Genomic DNA, 22,105 nt, shown 5'->3' with positions numbered 1-22,105 from the left:
CATTGCAATTCTTGCCCCCGCAATTCAGTATCGATTCAGCAAATCCTCTTGATCGATTCACCTCCTGTCCAGTCGGGGGCGCTTTGCGTGTAATTCATGTTGTATTTGCAGGTCACGCTCCACAAAACAACAATAATGGCAGTGGTGAGTTATTAGGAATCTCACGCTTGTTCCTGGAAAGACACGCCCCACTGCAACATGTTTGGCTCCTGCATCAGGGGAAGGGCAGGCAGGCTATGCAGATTTCACGAGATTACCATCCCAAATACGTATCACATTTGTATAAAATAAAAACAAAGACATTTGGGGGTTAAGGCAGATGAGGATGGGTCATGACTAGATGTGGCAGTTCAGAATAATTGACGACAATGTATCTATTAGTTAACCTGGCCTCAATGGATTTATTAGTTAACCAACCTCCTCATGAACCCGCCAGAGGAATTAGCAGAGGCCCTTTGTTGACATTCAAGTATGACCTCTCCCATCGGACTCTCTGGGATCATTAGTAGAACATGAGCGACGCCCGCTGAACTGAATTCCAATGACTGCATATTTCATGTTAAATTCCTGCTTTCAAACATACAAACCCTGCATGAATGTTCCAAGTGTATATCATGATAATGTCATTAATGACTGTTTCTTCTTACACAGGTCTGCTGTCAAGTCTGTTTGACAACAACGATATGATTGTGTTTTATCTCTGACGATTCGAAAGGTTACATAATTGACATCAACTGTACCTTCTCAACCAAATAAAGGGTAAAACAATCATTGCATATGTTAAAGATTATGTGTGAGACAATGCAAAAGCTGGGAATTATTTTTATTTTAGATATAGTGGGTTTTCACCCACAGATAAACTTAAGGTAAAAATAAATAGTTGAGGTGTGGTCTATTCTCCCGTGCTGGACCTTTGTTCCCTCCCCAAAAGGTACAAAAGCCGCAATTCTTCTCCTTATCTCGCTCTCATTTTCTTGCTACGCTCTACACTGGGCTCCGGCCAAAGCCCCCTTCTCTTCTTCCCCCACACCACGAGGGTGGGCGGCAGAGCCACATGGGCTCGGCTCGACAAGGCCTCCGTCCCAACCGCTTCAACACTGGCCAGGTCACAGAGACAGTCTGCACAACTCCTCCACTACGCTTCTACTAGCCTAAGAGTTGAGTCACCAGTGAGTTTAACCAGGCAGGAAGGATTTTTGTGCGCAATATGCCCTCTGAGCGTGCGGCAAGCAACCTCCTTCTTGTGTTTAGCACTCTGCTGTTTTTCCTTTTTTTCCATCTTTTTCTTCAAATCAACCTGTGGGCGTCATGTCGAGTCAGCGGAAGAACAAACCCACTTGACTAGCTTGATCTGCCCAACGTGAGTACAACTTGCTGTTTCTTCTTTTCCTTTCGGCTTGTCCCGTTAGGGGTCGCGACAGCGCGTCATCCTTTTCCATGTAAGCCTATCTCCTGTATCCTCCTCTCGAACACCAACTGCCATCATGTCTTCCCTCACAACATCCATCAACCTTCTCTTTGGTCTTCCTCTAGCTCTCTTGCCTGGCAGCTCCATCCTCATCATCCTTCTACCAATATACTCACTATTTCTCCTCTGGGCATGTCCAAACCATCGAAGTCTGCTCTCTCTAACTTTGTCTCCAAAGCATCTAACCTTGGCTGTCCCTCTGATAAGCTCATTTCTAATTTGATCCAACCTGGTCACTCCTGGAGCAAACCTCAACATCTTAAATTCCCGCCACCTCCAGCTCTGCTTCCTGTTGTCTCTTCAGTCCGACTGTCTCTTATCCGTACTTATCATGGCTCACCACTGTTTTATAAACTTTGCCCTTCATCCTAGCAGAGACCCTTCTGTCACATAACACACCTGATACCTTCCTCCACCCGTTCCAACCTGCTTGGACCCGTTTCTTCGCTTCCTGACCACACTCACCATTGCTCTGGACGGTTGACCCCAAGTATTTAAAGTCCTCCACTCTTGCTATCTCTTCTCCCTGTAGCCTCACTCTTCTCCCACCACCCCTCTCATTCATGCACATATATTCTGTCTTACTTCGGCTAATGTTAATTTCTCTTCTTTCCAGTGCATGCCTCCATCTTTCTAACTGTTCCTCCAGCTGCTCCCTGCTTTCAGTGCAGATCACAATGTAGTCTGCAAACATCATGGTCCACGGGGATTCAAGTCTAACCTCATCCTCAAGGCAAATAATGCATCTGTGGTACTCTTTCTAGGCATGAAACCATACTGTTGCTCGCAAATACTCACTTCTCCACTACTCTTTCCCATAACTTAATTGTGTGTCTCATCAACTTTATTCCTCTATAGTTCCCACAGCTCTGCACATCACCTTTGTTCTTAAAAATGGGCACCAGTACACTTTTCCATTTTTCATCCTCTTTAATGGCTTTCTAACTTCCCCCTTACTAATCATTGCCACTTCCCTCTTCTACTCTCCCTTCTCTCTCATTTTCCTCATTCATCAACTCCTCAAAGTATTATTTCCATCTATCTAGCACACTGCTGGCACCAGTCAACATATTTCCATCTCTATCCTTAATCACCCTAACCTGCTGCACATCCTTCCCATCTCTATCCCTCTGTCTGGCCAGCCTGTACAGATCATTTCTCCTTCTTTAGTGTCCAACCTGCCATACATGTCATCATATGCCTCTTGTTTGGCCTTTGCCACCTCTACCTTTGCCCTGTGTCACATCTCAATGTATTCCTTTCGCCTCTCCTCGGTCCTCTCAGTGTCCCACTTCTTCAAAGCTAACCTTTTTCCTTGTATGATTTCCTGTACTGTGAGGTTCCACCACCAAGTCTCCTTCTCTCCTTTCCTGCCAGAAGATACACCAAGTACTCTCCTGCATGCCTCTCTGATCACCTTGGCTGCAGTGGTCCAGTCTTCTGGAAGCTCCTCCCATCCACCGAGAGCCTGTCTCACCTCTTCCCGAAAATCTGCACAACACTCATCCTGTCTCAGCTTCCACCACATGGTTCTCTTCTCTGCCTTTGTCTTCCTAATCTTCCTCCCCATCACCAGAGTCATCTTACACACCACCATCCTATGCTGTCTAGCCACACTCTCCCCTACCACTACCTTACAGTTGGTAACCTCCTTCAGATTACATCGTTTGCACAAGATGTAATCCACCTGTGTGCTTCTACCTCCGCTCTTGTAGGTCACCCTATGTTAGTGCCTCTTCTGAAAAAAAGTGTTCACTACAGCCATTTGCATCCTTGTTGCAAAGTCTACCACCATCTGTCCCTCCAAGTTCCTTTCCTGGATGCCGTACTTACCCATCAGTTCTTCATCACCCCTATCACCTTCACCAACATGTCCATTACAATCTGCACCAATTACGACTCTCTCTTTGTCTGGGATGCTCAGAACTACTTCGTCTAGCTCCTCCCAGAATTTCTCTTTCACCTCTAGGTCACATCCTACCTGTGGGGCATAGCCACTAATCACATTACACACAACACCCTCAATTTCAAGTTTCAGCCTAATCACTCGATCTGATACTCTTTTCACCTCAAAGACATTCTTAGCCAACTCTTCTTTTAAAATAACCCCGACTCCATTTCTCTTCCCATCTACATTATGGTAAAATAATTTAAACCCTGCCCCTAAACTTCTAGACTTACTGCCTTTCCACCTGGTCTCCTGGACACACAATCTATCAACCTTTCTCCTAATCATCATGTCAACCAACTCCCGAGATTTTCCTGTCATAGTCCCAACATTCAAAGTCCCCACATTCAGTTCTAGGCTCTGTGCTTTCCTCTACTCTTTCTGCCGAAGAACCTGCTTTCCACCTCTTCTTCTTCTTTGACTTTGACCCACAGTAGCTGAATTTCCAACGGCACCCTGCAAGTTGACAGCGTCAGTGGCGGACGCTGTTAACCCAGGCCACGGCCGATCCGGTATGGGATTCTTTGGATGAACGCTCATATTTGTTTGGCAAAGTTTTAAGCCGGATGCCCTTCCTGACACAACCCTCTGCATTTATCCGGGCTTGGGACCGGCCTACAGTTTGCACTGACTTGTGCCCCCCATAGGGCTGCATTGTGAGTACAACTTGCTGTTTACCAAGTACAAATTAGTGCATAACAATTTGGGATTACACTAACGTTCACAAAGATTCCCAGCTTTATCATCGCTCATCACTCATCCACTCATTTCCTGCTCATGTCACAAGTTCATCTGTCAACTGTCCTATATCTTGTTATTTACGAATGTTTACCTGTAATTTTTCGTAGTTAAGTCCCTCTGCATCAGTTTCCCTAATTTCCCTGTAGTTTTCATTAAATTTCCTCGTTAATTCAACCTCCTGTTGTGTACTGTGTGTGTTTGAGTGCAAGATTTGACCGGTGCAATCGATAACTAATACCCTATTGAATGTAGTAAGCCTTCTCGAGAACAGAGATTGATAAATAGGATTGAATCACTTTCCCTAAAACTATAAATACTTAAAGAGACGTGGTGCCCTATACAAGACAAAGATAGCCTTTATTGTAACATTCTAACTTTCATTGAGTTACCCCTGAAGTAAACACAGGAGTCTACTCTCCGGGTAGGAGAGTAGACTCCTGTGTTTAATTAAAATTAATTAAGCAATTAATTATTATTTAAACCAAGATACCGTATTTTCACGACCATAAGGCGCACTTTAAAGTCTTAAATTTTCTCCAAAATGGACTGGTCGCTTTATAATGTGGCACGCCTTATGTGTGCACCGAGCTCCAACATCTATAAATGTTGTTGTGTGATGAGCGCTCAGAGGAAACGTGGACATGGCTGAGGACAGGGGAAGGGTGCGTGAAGTAGGACGCTAAAGCCACGCCCCCAGTAGGTATATAGCGCACGGGATTTTTATGTTTTTATTTTTTTTTACCGCTTGACTGACTGGGAGCATTTCCGGGGTGTACATTGTGCAAAACATTGGTTTGGCTAAGGACCCCCGAAAATGTCACCTCCGAAGAGACACGCTTACGAAGCACAGTTTAAACTGCAAGCTATCAGTTACGCGGAGGAACATCGTAATCGGGCAGCCGCGAGAGAATTCAAGATCAACGAATCCATGGTTCACAAGTGGAGGCAGCACGAAAACGAGCTTCGCCAAGTCAAGAAGGCGACGCTGAGTTTCCGCGGAAAAAAAAGAAAAACAAAATGCGGAAACAAGGCGAGGTGGCCCGAGTTGGAAGACCAACTCGAGCAATGGATTAATGAGCAAAGAACAATCGGGAGAAGCGTCTCTACAGTCACCATTCGACTGAGTGCAATAACTCGGGGCTTGCCATCATTCCGGGAGGCTTGACGAACCGCTGGACATCCGTGTAAACAGGGCGTTCAAAGTGAGGTGAGCGGCGTAGGACCCATGTATGACAGATGGCGAACACAGCTTTACTAAGACTAGGAGGCAGCGCCAGGCGAGTTACGCCACAAGTTGTGAATGGATTGTGGATGCTTGGGCTAACGTGTCTGCTTGCGCTGTTGTTCGAGCTTTCGCACGGCAACGAGACTGACTCAAACCTGGCGTGTTTGATTGAGAACTTGCCCACCATACGTATTTGCCAAGTATGTCAAAAACACTCTAGTACAACAATAGAGAGCCATTTTGAGACTTTTGAGACAAAAAAACACACTAAGGAGAATCACTTTGCCTGTAGCAATTAAATGGCATGAGGGATGAAGCTGTTGGAATGTCTACTGGTTTTAGTTTGTATTGCTCGAGAGCGCCTACCTGAGGGAAGGAGCTGGAAGAGGTAGTGACCAGGATGTGGAGGGTCCAAGAGGATTTTGCATGCTCGTCTTAGTTTTGGCAGCGTGCAAGTCCTCAACGGTGGGTCGGGGGGTACCGACAATATTTCCGGCAGTCCTTATTGTCCGTTGTAGTCGGAGTTTGTCCTTTTTTGTGGCAGCACCAAACCAGACTGTGATGGATGAACACAGGACTGATTCAATGACTGTTGTGTAGAACTGCCTCAACAGCTCCTGTGACAGGCCATGGATCCTCAGAAGCCGCAGGAAGTACATCCTCTACTGGGCCTTTTTGAGGATTGAGTTGATGTTGGTCTTCCACTTCAGATCCTGAGAAACTGTAATTCCCAGGAACCTGAAGTTTTTGATGGTTGACACTGGGCAGTTGGATAGCATGAGGGGCAGCTGTAGCGAAGGATGCTACCTCAAGTCCACGGTCATCTCTACCATCTTGAGCGTGTTCAGCTCAAGGTTGTGTCGGCCGCACTAAAGCTCCAGCTGCTCCACTACCTGTTGATATGCAAACTCGTCAAAGTCTTTGATGAGGCCGATGACTGTGGTGTCGTCTGCAAACTAAAAAAAAGTTTGACAGCCGGGTACGTTGAGGTGCAGTCATTTGTGTTGAGAGAGAACAAATCCTTGGGGCGGCCCAGTGCCGATCTTGTGTGTGGTTGAGGTGGTGTCCCCCAACCTCACCTGTTGTGTCCTGCCTGTCAGGAAGCTGTAAATCCATTGGCAGACGGCAGGCGAGACGCTGAGCTGCAGAAGCTTGGAGGAGAGGATTTCAGGGACGATGGTGTTGAACGCAGAGCTGAAGTCCACAAACAGAATCCTCGCGTAGGTCCCTGCACCAGCGAGGTGTTCTAGGATGAAGTACAGTCCCATGTTGACTGTGTCATCCACAGACCTGTTTGCTCAGTGGGCAAACTGAAGGGGGTCCAGCAGGGGTCCTGTGACGCTCTTGAGGTGGTCCAGCACGATGCGGTCAATGGTTTTCATGACCACAGATGTCAGAGCGTCAGCCATGTAGTCATTCAAACCCGCGATTGCAGGTTCCTTGAGGACTGGGATGATGGTGGAGCGTTTGAAACAGGGTGGTACTTTATACAGTTTCAGAGAAATATTGAAGATCAACAAATACCAAAAAAAAAAAACTACCACATACAGCAAAAACCATATATCAACAGCACCCAGAAACGCTGCTGACTTCTCTTGGCCCATGCTCATCTAAGATGAACTGACACAAATTGTAAAAGTGTGCTGTGGTCTGACGAGTCCACATTTCAAATTGTTATTGGAAATCATAGTGCAAACTGTAGGCCGGTCCCAAGCCCAGATAAACGTAGAGGGTTGTGTCAGGAAGGGCATCTGGCTTAAAACTTACAAATATGAGGGTTCATCGAAAGAATTCCATACCGGATTGGTCGTGGCCTGGATTAACACCTTCCTTCACAGTCTGTGTTAACCTACAGGGAAGGTTAAATTTAGCTAATGTGGGTCAAAGACGAAGGAGAGGTGGAAAGCGGTTTCTAAAACTGAATGTGGGGACTTTGAATGTTGGGACTATGACAGGAAAAGCTTGGGAGTTGGATGACATGATGAGTAGCAGAAAGTTAGCTATATTGTGCGGCCAGGAGAGCAGGTGGAAAGACAGTAAGGCTAGAAGCACAGGGGTAGGGTTCAAATTATTTTACAATGGTGTAGATGGGAAGAGAAATTGAGTCAGGGTTACCTAAAAGGAAGAGTTAGTTAAGAATGTCCTGGAGGTGAAGCATGTCAGATCGAGTGACGAGGCTGAAACTTGAATTTGAGGGTGTTATGTAATTAGTGCCGATGCCCCACAGGAAGGATTTGACTGAGAGGTGAAAGAGAAATTCTGGGAAGAACTAGATGAAGTAGTTCTGAGCATCCCAGACAGAGAGAGAGTATTGATTGGTGCAGACTGTAATGGAAATGTTGGTGAAGGAAACAGAGGTGATAAAGAAGTGAACTTGGAGGAATAGATGGTGGTAGACTTTGCAAAAAGGATAGAAATGGCTGTAGTGAACACTTTCTTTCAGAAGAGTCAGGAACACAGGGTGACCTACAAGAGCAGAGGTAGAAGCACGCAGGTGAATTACATCTTGTGCAGGCGGCGTAATCTGAAGGAGGTTACTGACTGTTAGGTAGTGGAAGGGGAGAGTGTGGCTCCACAGCATAGGATGGTGCTGTGAAAGATGACTGATGGTGGGGAGGAAGATTAATAGGACAAAGGCAGAGCATAGAACCATGTGTTGGAAGCTGAGAAAGGAAGAGTGTTGTGCGGCTTTTCGAGAAGAAGTGAGAAAGGCTCTCGGTGGACAGGAGGCGCTTCCAGAAGACTGGACCACCACAGCCAAGGTGATCAGCGAGACAAGCAGGAGTACCTGGTGTATTTTCTGATAGGAGAGGGGAGAAGGAGATTTGGAGGTGGAACCTCAAAGTATAGGAAATCATACAAGGAAAGAGGTTAGCTAAGAAGAAGTGGGACATTGAGAGGACCGACAAGAAGAATACATGGAGATGCGACGTAGTGCCAAACAAGAGGCATATCAAGACATGCATGCCAGGTTGGACACTAAAGAAGGGGAGAAAGAGGTTGGCCAGACAGGCAGATAGAGATGGGAAGGATGTGCAGCAGGTTAGGGTGGATAAGGATAGAGCTGCAAATACGTTGACTGGTGCCAGTAGTGTGCTGGATAGATGGAAAGAATACTCAGGAGTTGATGAATTAGGAAAATGAGAGAGAAGGAAGAGTAGAAAAGGCAAGTTTGATAAACTAGGAAGTAGCAATGATAAAGGGGAAGTTAGAAATGCACTAAAGAGGATGAAAAATGGAAAGGCAGTTAGACCTGATGACATACCTGTGGAGGTATGGAAGCATCGAGGAGAGGTGGCTGTGGAGTTTTTGGCCAGGTTGTTAAACAGAATTCTACCGGGTACCTGAGGTAAGATGGAAAAGTGTGCTGCCGCACATTTTTAAGAAAAAGGACGATGTGCTGAGCTGTGGCAACTATAGAGGAATAAAGTTGAAAGAGGGAAAATAGTAGTGGAGGCTGGACAGAAGTGAGTATTTGCGAGAATTGGTAGGGTTTCATGCCTCAGAAGAGTACCACAGATGCAATGTTTGCCTTGAGGGTGTTGCTGGAGAAGTACAGCGAAGGTCAGAAGGAGTTACATTGTGTCGTTGTAGATCTAGAGAAAGCCGATGACAGAGTACCCAGAGAGGAATTGTGGTACTGCATGCAGAAGTCTGGACTGCCACAGAAGTATTTTAGAACAGTGCAGGACATACAGTGGGTACGGAAAGTATTTGGACCCCCTAAAATTTTTCTCTGTTATATTGCAGCCATTTGCTATAATCAATTTAAGTTAATTTTTTCCTCAATGTACACACAGCACTCCATATTGACAGAAAAAAACCGAATTGTTGAATTTTTTGCAAATTTATTAAAAAAGAAAAACTGAAATATCACACAGCCATAAGTATTCAGACCCTTTGCTCAGTATTTATTAGAAGCACGCTTTTGCGCTAAAACATCCATGAGTCTTTTTGGGAATGATGCAACAAGTTTTTCACACCTGGATTTGGGGATCCTCTGCAATTCCTCCTTGCAGATCCTCTCCAGTTCTGTCAGGTTGGATGGTGAACATTGGTGGACAGTCACAGAGTTGTTATGAAGCCACTCCTTTGTTATTTTAGCTGTGTGCTTAGGGTCATTGTCTTGTTGGAAGGTGAACCTTCGGCCCAGTCTGAGGTCCTGAGCAGTCTGGAGAAGGTGTTCCCTGTACTTGGCCGCATTTATCTTTCCTTCGATTGCAACCAGTCGTCATGTCCCTGCAGCTGAAAAACACCCCCACAGCATGATGCTGCCACCACCATGCTTCACTGTTGGGACTGTATTGGACAGATGAGCATTGCCTGGTTTTCTCCACACATACTGCTTAGAATTAAGGACATAAAATTCTATCTTGGTGTCATCAACCAGAGAATCTCATTTCTTACAATCTTGGGAGTATTTCTCACAATCCTGGAGTCCTTCAGGTTTTTTTGGAGCAAACTCCATGCAGGTTTTCATGTGTCTTGTACTGAGGAGAGGATTCCGTCAGGCCACTCTGCCATAAAGCCCCGACTGGTGGAGGGCTGCAGTGATGGTTGACTTTCTAGAACTTTCTCCCATCACCCGATTGCATCTCTGGAGCTCAGCCAGTGATCTTTGGTTTCTTCTTTACCTCTCTCACCAAAGCTCTTCTCCCCCGATTACTCAGTTTGGCCAGACGGCCAGCTCTAAGAAGGGTTCTGGTCGTCCCAAACGGCTTCCATTTAAGGATTATGGAGGTCACTGTGCTCTAAAGAACCTTGCAGCAGCATTTCTTTTTTAACCTTGGCCAGATCTGTGCCTTGCCACAATTCTGTCTCTGAGCTCTTCAGGCAGTTCCTTTGACCTCATGATTCTCATTTGCTCTGACATGCACTGTGAGCTGTAAGGTCTTATATAGACAGGTGTGTGCCTTTTGTAATCAAGTCCAATCGGTATAATGAAACATATCTGGACTCCAATGAAGGTGTCGAACCATCTCAAGGATGATCAGAAGAAATGGACAGCACCTGACTTAAATATATGTGTCACAGCAAAGGGTCTGAATACTTATCACTGTGTGATATTTCAGTTTTTCTTTTTTAATAAATATGCAGAAATTTCAACAATTCCGTTTTTTCTGCCAATATGGGGTGCTGTGTGTACATTGAGGAAAAAAAATTACTTAATGATTTTAGAAAATGGCTGCAATATAACAAAGTGAAAATGTTAAGGAAAACATTTAGAAAAGTGGAGGCATTCATTGGAAAGGAGAGGAATGAAGATTAGCTGAACCAAAACAGAATCTGTGCAAGAATGAGAGCGGGGGAGGGAGAAGACTGAGGCTACAAGGTGAAGAGATTGCGAGGGTGGATAACTTTAAAGGTCCCGTATTTTGGCTATTTATGCTTAACTAGAGTGACTCTCTAACATGGACTTGGTAACAAAGTGTCAATTTCATTTAAATAAAAAAAAAACATTGGTTTTGTCATACGAATGTCCAGAACAGGCCCCTCTGACAGCTACTTCTGTTTGACCCAGTTTTGTATATGTTCTGTCCATATTTGACTAAGACCGCGCCATTTCCTCTGATTGATTGACACCGTGTAGAAGATCCACTTGTGAGAGCACACGTGGTTGTGATGTCCCGCTAGCTCGGGAGAGGAAAGGGAAGGCGGAGATCTTCACTCGTGACGTAGATTAACTCGAGTAATTCGAACAACCTGATTGCAGGCCTCTTGGCAGAAAAACGTCTAACTCTGGAATGTGTGGACAATTTTAATACATCGTTCACGTTTACTGAGCCACCATTGAGACAATATTACATCCCAAATACTAAAGAAGCAAAGCAAAGCAAATGTATTTACATAGCGCATTTCATACACAAGGTAACTCAATGTGCTTTACATGATTAAAAGCATTTAAAAAAAAAAAAAAAGAAAAACATCTTATAAAAATTTAAAACAAAGAGGAAAAAAAAACAGCACACAGGGCAAGAAATATTTAAATGTGGAAATGCTCTGAAAAGCATGGGAAAAAAAGAAGGGTTTTTAACCTGGACTTAAAAACATGCACAGTTGGGGCTGACGTCACTTCTGTTGGCAATTTATTCCATTTATGTGCAGCATAATAGCTAAATTCTGCTTCACCATGTTTGCTTTGGACTCTGTGCTCCACTATTTGACCCAAGTCTGTCGATCTCAGAGCCCTACTGGGTTTATATTCTATGAGCCTTTCATTCATGTATTCAGGACTTAAACCGTTTAGTCATTTATAGACCAGTAGCAGAACTTTAAAATCTATTCTAAAGCTGACTGGAAGCCAGTGTAAAGAATTGGAGTAATATACTCTGACCTCTTTGTTCTGGCCAGAACCTGAGCCGCAGCATTCTGAATGAGCTGCAGCTGTTTAATGCTCTTTTTAGGGAGTCCAGTCAGAAGACCATTACAATAGCCAAGTCTACTTGAGATAAAAGCATGGATGAGCTTCTCCTGGTCTGCTTGACACATGCAAGCCTTCACTCTGGATATGTTCTTCAGATGGTAAAAAATCTATCAAAACATCAAGGTTTCGGACTTGGTCTTTGGTTTTTAAAGAGAGTGACTGCAGGTCACACCAATTCTCTTTTCTTTATTACAAAAACAATTATCTCAATTTTGAAGAACATTTTGGCTCATCCAGATATTTATCTGTTTTAGACAGGGACACAACACCGTAAATGAACTGTAGTCATCTGGAGACACTGTTAGATATAACTCTGTGTCATCTGCATCGGTACGATAGTCAAAATTAAAGTTCTGAAGAATTTGACCCAAGGGTAGCATACACAGACTGAACAGGAGGGGTCCAAGAACTGACCCTTGAGGGACCCCATAGTTGATTGCCATTCGATGAGATTGAACACTTCCAATGGTTACAAAATAACTCCTTTCCTCCAGGTAGGACCTGAACAATTTAAGGACTGTTCCATTAATCCTACCCATGTTTACAACCCGTTCAGCAGTATATTATGATTTACCGTATCAAAAGCCACACGGAGGTCCAACAAGACCAGAATTTACACCTTTCCCGAGTCAGTATTCAACCTTATATCAATTAGCACTTTGATAAGAGCAGATTCTGTACTGTGATGAGTTCGGAACCCTGATTGAAATGTGTCAAAACGTCCATTTAAGTTCAAGAAATTGCTGAGTTGATTAAAAATAACTTGGAATGGAACGGGAGATCGACAGGCAGATTGGTGCAGCGCCTGCAGTGATGCGGTCTTTGTATTAGTCCGTTATGGTGAACCTCTCAATTTACCGGTCAATCTACGTTCGTACCCTCACCTATGGTCACGAGCTGTGGGTTGTGACCGAAAGAACAAGATCCTGGCTACAAGCGGCCGAAATGAGTCTCCTCCGCAGGGTGTGTTTTGCATCTTGAAAGTTGTCAACCTCTGATCTTGTCAGAGTTGGGCTGCACAATTCTGGCCAAAATAATAATCACTATTATTTTGATCAATATTGTAAATCAGGACTATACACCTCATGTTAGGGAAAAATCTTTAGTTTTATTGCACTACTTTTTAATGAACGTTTTCAGTTTAAAATGATTCAATAAAAATAAATGATAAATATTACAAAATAAATGTACCCAAAATAATTTTACTTTAGCTAGAACAAACTGAATAATAATAAATAATAATAATAGCACATCTGTTAAATAGTGCAATCACGAATTTCAACTTAATGGAAGCAAATACATTTATGCATAAAAGGCAATAACATGTGGCTGCACGCACCGACTTTTTATTTAAAAATCTCCGTCAATATCGTGAATTGTCAAGGACAGGTAGTGTCCATTGGTCAGTCGCGCAGTCACAAACTGCCAAGAACGACAGTTGTGATTTTCCTCTCCATTTACTTCATCCTCGATCATCGAATCAAACATCTAATAGAGTTTCTTTTTTTTCAGAAATCATTTTATTTTCTTCAAAAATACTATTGAGAGTATGTTATTTATTGAATAGTCGTGTCTCTTTAATTAAAACAACGAACAGTTACTGTTGGCGTAATCACGGCAAAATAGCTCGACACAGAGGCATTGCCAGGCGGAGGTTCTGGCGTCTATGCACATTCAGCCGATCAGATACGACCAGCAGCTGCAACATTATGAATCTTTTATTATGAATCTAAACAAGTAAACAAAGGCCTAAACAGTCAGAATGGCACCCAATATAAAAAGAGAAACTGCTAAAGATAGTGTTCGGAAGCACTTTTCATGGATAAGCAGAAAGATCATGATCAAAATCATTGTGCAACCGTCATTGACTGTGTGCCACGCAATGCAACTAAGGGAGGCACTGTATGCATCTTCATTTATTTTATTTTTGCTCTTTGTTAATTAGACTAACAAAAATTAGAAATACCTCGCTGGTGATCACGTGAGTGAGGCAAAAAAAATTATTAAAAGAAATGTGCAACAAAGTGGCTAACAGAGCAATGCATATTTTAAATGACAGATTTTTTTTCAGAACAGAAAAATATTCTCTATATCGGTCTTTTATGTCAAAATCAACCAATGAATTAGAAAAACAGACAAAAGAAAAAAACCCTGAATAAGAATTTCCCCATGTTATTATGGAAGAAATCTTCAATGAGGGAGCTGTAGTCCCACCCACCTGCCACACACTCCCAGTTCGTTTTTCGTGAGCTGGACTCCCAAGATCTAAAACTTTTTCTACATACACAAAAGGCCATTTCCCTCAAATATTGTTCACAAATCTGTATAAATCTGTGTAAGTGAGCATTTCTCCTTTGTCGAGATAATCCATTCCACCTCACAGGTGTGAGTGGCATATCGAGATGCTGATTAGACAGCATGATTATTGCACAGGTGTGCTTTAGGGTGGCCACAGTGCCGTGAAAAATTATTGGCCCAGTTCTCCAATTCTTATTTTTTGCAGAGTTTCCCCACTTTGTGTAAGATCATCAATCAAATGTAAATAGACAAATATAACCCAAGTGAACTTAAAATGCTGTTTTTGAATGGTAAGAAAAACAAAACTATTCTATTATATACAGACCCTTCCCAAATAATTAAAATATCATGGAAAATTTTATTAATTTCCATAATTCCATTCAAAAAGTTTAACTTTCATGGACTATAGATTCAAGGCCCCCAATTTAAACAATTCCATTTATTTGTTTATATAGATATATATTTATTTATTTTACATAATTTGGGCTTCCAGCTCACAAAACCCCCGAAATCAGAAATTTGGAAAATTTGAATACTGTAAAGAAATCAGCCAAACTTTTGCAGGACATAAATGTTATAAAATGAGTGTCACACACTAACCATTTACTAAACTCAAAGCACCTGCACAGGTTTCCCCAGGTGTCATTAAATTGCTTCAGTTTGGTTCAATTGTTTCAGTTGAGTTCAATATGGGGAAGACTGCATACTTAACGACTGGCCAGAAGACCATCATTGCTACCCTCCATAGGATGGGTAAGCCACAAAAGTTCATAGCTAAGGAGGCTGGCTGTACACAGAGTGCTGTGTCCAAGCATATCAATGGAAAGTCTAGTGGAAGGACAAAATGTGGCAGAAGATGATGCACCAGCCAACGAGTTGACCGTGGGCTTCAGCGGATTATCAAACAGAGAAGATTCAAGAATCTATCAGAGATTCAGAAAGAGTGGAATGAGGCGGGAGTCAGCTTCAAAAACCACCACATTCAGACGAATCCGGGAGATGGGCTACAACTGTCAGGTTCCTCGGGTAAAGCCACTTCTGAGCCTGAGCCAACGTAGGAAGCGTCTCAACTGGGCCAAGAAGAAGGAGGACTGGACTGTTGGCCAGTGGTCCAAGGTCCTTTTTCTGATGAAAGTAAAGTCTGCCTTTCATTCGGGAATTAAGGTCCAAGGGTTTGGAGGAAGACGGGTGAAGAACAGAACCCAAGCTGTTTGAGCTCCAGTGTGAAATATCCACAGTCAGTCATGATTTGGGGTGCAATGGCCAGTCCAGGTGTTGGTAACACTGCTTTCTTAAAGCCAAGGTCACCACAATAGTCTACCACTATTTTAGAGGACTTCATGATTCCTTCTGCTGAGGATCTGTATGGAGATGGAGATTTCATCTTCCAGCAGGGCCTGGCCACCCTCCATACCGCCAGAAGCACCAAAACTTGGTTTGATGCCCATGCCATCACAGTGCTTGACTGGCCAGCCAACTCGCCAGACCTAAACCCCATTGAGAATCTACGGGGTATTATCAAGAGGACAATGAGGGGCACCAGACCCAGAAACAAATAAGAACTGACAGAAAGCATCAAGGAAATCTGGGCTTCCATAACTCCCAGGCAATGTCACAGGCTGATTGCCTCAATGCCACGGCGCATCGAGGCAGTGATTAAAGCAAAGGGATTCCCAACCAAGTATTGATTAACGTATCTTTTTGAAAGTACCATATTTTGATTGATTTAATGTGACCCTCATTCCTTTTTTTTTTTCCTACAAAACTGAGAAGTAAATGGCGACTTCTTCACGGTATTCTAATTTTTTGAATTCCTGATTTTGTGGGTTTTATGAGCTGGAAGCCCAAATTATGTAAAAATAAATAAATACTTAAAATTGTTTCAATTGTGGGCCCTAACATTTTGAATGGAATTATTGAAATAAACTTTTCCATATTCAAATTTTTTGTAAAGGGTCTCTGTGTCTATATATAGAGGGTTTTTTGTTTTTTTTTACCCCCAAATGTGCTGAACCATGAGTACAACAAATAAATTTGCTCTTACATATTTAAGGATAATATCTCCTACACTCTTTTCTTCTGACCAAGCTCTGAGAAGGTCCTCAAGGTCACTCTGGGAGGGGGGGGAGAGAATAAATAAATTAATAAATCACACAGTTAATCAATTAATCTTCAATGATTACAACAAAGAGGAATTTGGTAAAAAATTATTGTGACAGAAATAGAGTATCTGAGCGCACACAACCTTTATTTTGGTGTGAACCTCATAGATATCAGGGATGCTTCCAAATATTGTCTTAATTTCTTCTGGGGCCAGGATAGGTCCACCCACCTGACCATCTTTTTCTAACGGAAGCTTGAAAAGCTGCAAATATGACAAAAAGGATATAATCTTTGATTATTAAGCCAAACAATTCATTCATCAAAAATTTAACTTCAGGTGTATTCAAAACATTACTCAGTCATACAGTACGACAATGTCCCAATCACCTATCTAGCATGTTCAGATAGATCCATTGATATGCTATTACTGCCTTCTTTTTGTTGTGTGCTCCAGGATGATGGACCACAGAGATCATGGGCCACCATTCCAATTTAATTGGGCTATCAGTTTAGGAACTTTCAAGTTCGGTAACAAATTTCAACTCCAAAAATATTCTTGATTAGAATTCGGTCCCAGAGTATTCGGACAACAAAGTCAGTTTCACAATTTCACTTTACAGGTATATACCAGCACAATTATAAAATAATCACAATGAAATTGAATCAGAAATATCTTTATTGGTCAAGTATATTAAAACACATTTTCTCCGGTGAACCAGCTACTATGACAAAAATAGACATTCAGGAAATAAACATAAGTAAAGAGAGTCATTAAGCAAATGTAACATGACCAGTAGTGCGGTAATAGATATACCGACCATTGTGCAAATGATGCAGTCATCAAGCAATTTAAAGTGAGTAGTAGTGGGGTGTAGCGTATATGGATTTGGGATAAAACGGAATTTATTTGAGAAATTAATCTGCGTTCACTTCCTGGTTAGTCCGATTTTTGTTTTAACGTTAAAATCAGACTATTTTATCTCGAAAAGGTGCACCACGTCTCTTTTTAGAGGTGTAAACCCTTAGGAAAAAAAGTGATGAAAAAACCTGTCTCATAATTTGAAGGTTGCTACAGCTTCTTCGGCAAGGTTGAACGAACGAGGGAGACCGAGCGCGCGACAAAGGAGCTTCGGCCTTTTATGCACAACAGCGAATTATTTTGTGGTTTAAAACCAGTGGGATGAAATAACAATTCTTGGATCTAAGATAAAGAAACCGGTTTCCAGCTTTGCATTGTCACGCACACCCTGTTTAATCGCTGCAATGAGTGTTTCAACTTCATGTACTGGCTAATAACACTTGTTTGTATAACATTTCTGTGATCGTTTTGAGATAAACACAAGCATATTCGGTTGACAAACAAATTTAACCAGCACATTCCAATTCAGAGAAATACAATCACTAGTGACATTGGTGTGGTGGTAGGCCCTGGGAGCATTCATGCAAAGTTCTTAAAAATGTCACACAACATTCAAATTCGGGGAAGCTGGTCCGGAAATGTTGTCGCCGTTAGCAGTGACCCTCCACAGCCAGTGGGTGTCACTGGGCTCCATCCATTGTCCCAGAGGTCTTGAGTTGCATTTCAAAGTGTAAATGGTCCTTTGAACCTTTACCTTGTCATGCGGGCCCAGCGGATTTTCAAACCTTTTGGGTCTGTATCTTGAACCCTGCACACACAGGGGGTCTTATGATGACTGGAAGCCCAGGTTTCTGGGGTAACTGTTAATTAATTTAAGTTGAGAAGTCAGGATTTCTGGTCTCTGCTTTTGATGAGCTCTTTCAGACTGGCTGGTAATTCATTTAACGTCCGTGTGAGATAAACCAGGCATCCCCGTGACAGTCTGTCTCAGCGGGGGAGCGGAGACAGGGATGCCGCCCCATCCGAGATTGGGGGTCATGGTGCTATCTGGCGAAACCACATCTGTGACAGCGGTAATACTGATACAATGACAATTCTGCAAATGATGCAGAGAGTTGTCAAGTGAACAGTAATGCGGTAAGAGTGATACAATGGTCATAACTCTAAAGTGATCAGCAAACACATTAGCTGCATTCTCCAGCCCAGCAATGTCACTCTCTGCTCCAGGCTTCATTCTTTAAAGCTCATCCAGCTCATCTATAAGGACTATTCTCTTACCCCAGTTTTTCTTGTTCTGCAGCCCTCCTCTGGTCATCCAGGTAGCTGTGGTTATATTGTCTTGCTCCAGAGATTATTATAATATTAACAGTTGTTTTGTAATATGCACATGAGTGTAGAAGAAGGGTTACATAAGCTTATAGTATGTATGGTTCAGCTTTACGATGGGGACCTGTTGAAGAGAATCACTTTTGGGATAGAAAGAGGATCATATGTACTATTCTTCACAACCTTAAATGATGGAGTCTTCCGATCTGGTAGCTCTCTCTTGAACACCAGCTCTATATAGGCTTTCACGTAGGGCCAATACTGCAAAGCAGGGTCGGATAGATTTACAATTTCCAGGCAGCAGCGCCGTTGAAAAAGTAGCTACTGTGGGTTGAAGACAAAGGAGAGGAGGAAAGTGTGTCCATAGGAAGTATGAGTCTACATGTGCTTTGTGGACAGAGAGGAGGCGTTTGAGCATGTCAACTGAGGAGTCCTGGGGTGTGCTCAGGGAGGATAAGGTAACGCTGTCAGAGTTTGGTATGCACTGCCGGGAGTAAGTTACATTCATTCAAAGTGAGGGTGGGATTCAGCCAAAGCAGTCCTTCGTCACATTCTGTTCATTACCTTTATGGACAGAATTTCTAGGCACACTCGAGAAGTTGATAAAGTACAGTTCAATGAGCCCAGTATTGCGTCTGCTTGTTGCATGTGATTCTGTTGGCTTCATCAAGCTGTGATCTTCATGTCTCACTGTAAATGTACGCAGCGGAGTGGGGATGAGAATTAGCATCTCCAAATCTTAGGCCATGTTCTTCAGCTGGCAAAGGGTTGCGTGCCCTCTCCTGGTGGGGGATAAGATACTACTCCACGTGGTGAAATTCAAGTGTCTTTCATTCACGAGTGACGAAAAAATGTCAATCAACAGGCAGGCTTGCTCCAGACTCTGCATCGCTCTGCCGTGTCAAAGAGGGGCTTAGCCAAAAGGTGTTGAAGAAGAAGAAGAATAACCTTTATTGTCATGAACATGCATGCATGCACACAAAATTTGTTCTCTGTATTTTACCCATCACAGTGAACACATACACGTTAGTGGAACACACTTGAGCAGGGGGCAGCTGAAGCGCCCGGGGAGAATTTCGGGTTATCAGTGTCTTGCTCAAGGACACCACAGCCATGAGTCCGGGGGATGTTGGCGGATGGTCCAGTCGGGGTCTTGAACCTAAGTCCCTCAGTGGCAGGCGATGAGCTCCCATCATTCTATCTGGGGAGGGTGTTTATTCGTTCCGGTGCACATTGACTACTTAAAAGACAGCATCTCTTAGAGCAGAGGCCACTATTTGAGAGAAGGTGCATGTTATGTATTTTGTAATACAAAGCAAAGCAAATTTATTGATATAGCGCATTTCATACACAAGTTAACTCAATGTGCTTTACATGATTAAAAGCATTTAAAACAAAGAAAAAAACAGCTTATAAACATTTAAAACAGAGAATAAAAAACTTAAGAATACAATTAAAACAGCATACAGTGCAAGAAATATCATTTAAAAGTGGCAATGCTCTAAAAAGCATGGGAAAATGAAGAGTTTTTAACCTGGACTTAAAAACATGCACACTTGGGGCTGACATCACTTCTGTTGGCAACTTATTCCATTTGTGTGCAGCATAATAGGTAAATGCTGCTTCGCCATGTTTGCTTTGCCCTCTGTGCTCCACTATTTGACCTGAGTCTGTCGATATCAGAGCCCTACTGGGTTTATATTCCATAGCTATGATAGTCAAAATTAAAGTTCTGAAGAATTTGACCCAAGGGTAGCATATACAGGCTGAACAGTAGGGGTCCAAGAACTGACCTTTGAGGGAGCCCATAGATCATTGCCATTCGATGAGATTGAACACTTCCAATGGTTACAAAATAACTCCTTTCCTCCAGGTAGGACATGAACCATTTAAGGACTGTTCCATTTAGTCCTACCCACGTTTAGAACCTGTTCAGCAGTATATTATGATCTACCATATCAAAAGCCACACTGAGGTCCAACAAGACCAGAATTGACACCTTTCCCGAGTCAGTATTCAACCTTATTTAGCACTTTGATAAGACTCTGTACTGTGATGAGTTCGGAACCCTGATTGAAATTTGTCAACAAGTCTATTTCAGTTCAAGAAATAGCTGAGTTGATTAAAAATAACTCAACAATCTCAGCCATGAAAGGGAGATTTGAGATTGGGTCTATAGCTAGCTAACATGGAAGCGTCCAGCGTTCTATTTTTTAGAAGAGGCTTAATGGCAGCTACTTTAAGAGCTTTAGGAAACTCGCCTGACTGAAGTGAGCAATTGATTATTTGCTGCAAATCAGCGAGCACAGACTTTGTAGTAGCTTTAAAAAAGTCAGATGGTATTGAGTCAAGACAGCTTGTTGATGGTTTGAGCTGCTGAACCATTTTCTTTACAGTTTTTTGGTCAACTATCAAATTCTGACATGGTAAGAGAGTTTTTCCTGGGTGGCTTCAGATGTAGTATCATTTTATCATTTTGCTGATTTGTGCTAGTATTTAACCTGATGTATTGTATTTTTTCACTAAAATGAGCAAATTCATTGCATTTATCTACTGTTAAGAGTTCTGGAGCTATCTAATTCGGGGAGGTTGTGAGCTTGTCAACCACAGCAAACAGAGTGCGAGTATTGTTCTTACTGACGGTTTGAGAAAAGTGTTGCTGTCCAGCCCTAACTAACTCTTGGTTAAAATTACAAAGACTGTCTGTAGAGGTCATAGTCAATTTAGAGTTGAGTTTTTCTCCACTAATGTGTGTAATAATGTATACTACAGCCTGCGCACCCTATCAGTTTCACATCCACAAAAAAGTATTAAAAAAAAGATAAAGTTAGATAACCCTTAACCTAAGCATGCAAATCCCTGACAGGAAGTTGACAGTGGTCAGCAGTATTTAGCAGCTAACAAGTGGTTACACTACAAACATTGACATGGCGGGGAACAAAGCCAAAACCTACGATTTTCACCCAAAGTGGAAGATTTTTTCTTCTTTGTTTATACTCATTGAAAGCCTGTTTGTTTAATCTGCAAGGCAACAGTGGCGGTGGCAAAGGAAGGGAATTTGGAGCGGCATTTTAAAACTCCGAAGATAAGGTAAGGCCGCAACTATTGCTTCCTAACGAGTCAGTCACATCCTTGCTTAATACAAGAAGCCACTCAAAGATGGCGATATTGTGCAGGAAGCCTTTCGAGGCAGCAGAAAGCGTTTTTGATGACTTTTAAAATAAAACAGAGATTTGAATGCAGTTAAAGTAGTGAAATTCTCCCGCATTACCACTACAAAGCAATGTGAGGGAATGGCTGTGGATTTGGAGGAGCAACTGAGGATGGATATTGACGCGAATGCTTTTCTCTCCAATTTGTCGAATAGAATGATATGGTGGATGTTAGGGCTACACGATTTGTTTAGCATCGTCATCGCGATGTACGTGTGCGCAATAGTCACTAGGGGTGTCCCAATCCGATCTTTGAGATTGGAAATCGACCAGTTGTCAACAAAAAACAAGGTTCGGATCAGACTGGATGTAAAATCTTTTTATGGTGAACATTTTACCACTGATAAAAGCAGTCCATTCTATGATCCACTCCAGCCCTTCCAGTAGCCCCCGTATGGCATGCAGAACCCACGTGATCACAACAACAGGTTGCTAAGGTGCTAACATAGTAGCAAGAAGAGTGAATGTTGCTTGCTTAAAGTTGTTTATAGACACTCCAGC

At 42.6% G+C, this 22,105-nt stretch overlaps 1 protein-coding gene across 4 annotated transcripts in view; it reads right to left on the bottom strand.

Moving 5' to 3' along the window:
* The window catches only part of ect2 (epithelial cell transforming 2), a 242,668-nt gene that overhangs the window by 123,706 nt on the left and 96,857 nt on the right, over positions 1-22,105 (bottom strand). For 3 of the 4 annotated variants that reach the window (XM_061779805.1, XM_061779804.1, XM_061779807.1), the window contains 2 exons: positions 16,350-16,469; positions 16,149-16,217 (listed from right to left, as the gene is read on the bottom strand). The exons of the other annotated variant lie outside the window; for it this stretch is intronic. In XM_061779805.1, the coding sequence (XP_061635789.1) occupies positions 16,149-16,217; positions 16,350-16,469 (189 nt within the window). The remainder of the gene's footprint in view (positions 1-16,148; positions 16,218-16,349; positions 16,470-22,105) is intronic. 4 annotated transcript variants of the gene reach the window in all.

The sequence above is a fragment of the Phyllopteryx taeniolatus genome, chromosome 7 (assembly GCF_024500385.1).
Source record: "Phyllopteryx taeniolatus isolate TA_2022b chromosome 7, UOR_Ptae_1.2, whole genome shotgun sequence".
Taxonomy (NCBI): domain Eukaryota; kingdom Metazoa; phylum Chordata; class Actinopteri; order Syngnathiformes; family Syngnathidae; genus Phyllopteryx; species Phyllopteryx taeniolatus.
Note: the sequence above shows the minus strand (reverse complement) of the source record. Positions and strands in the feature narration are given on the sequence as shown.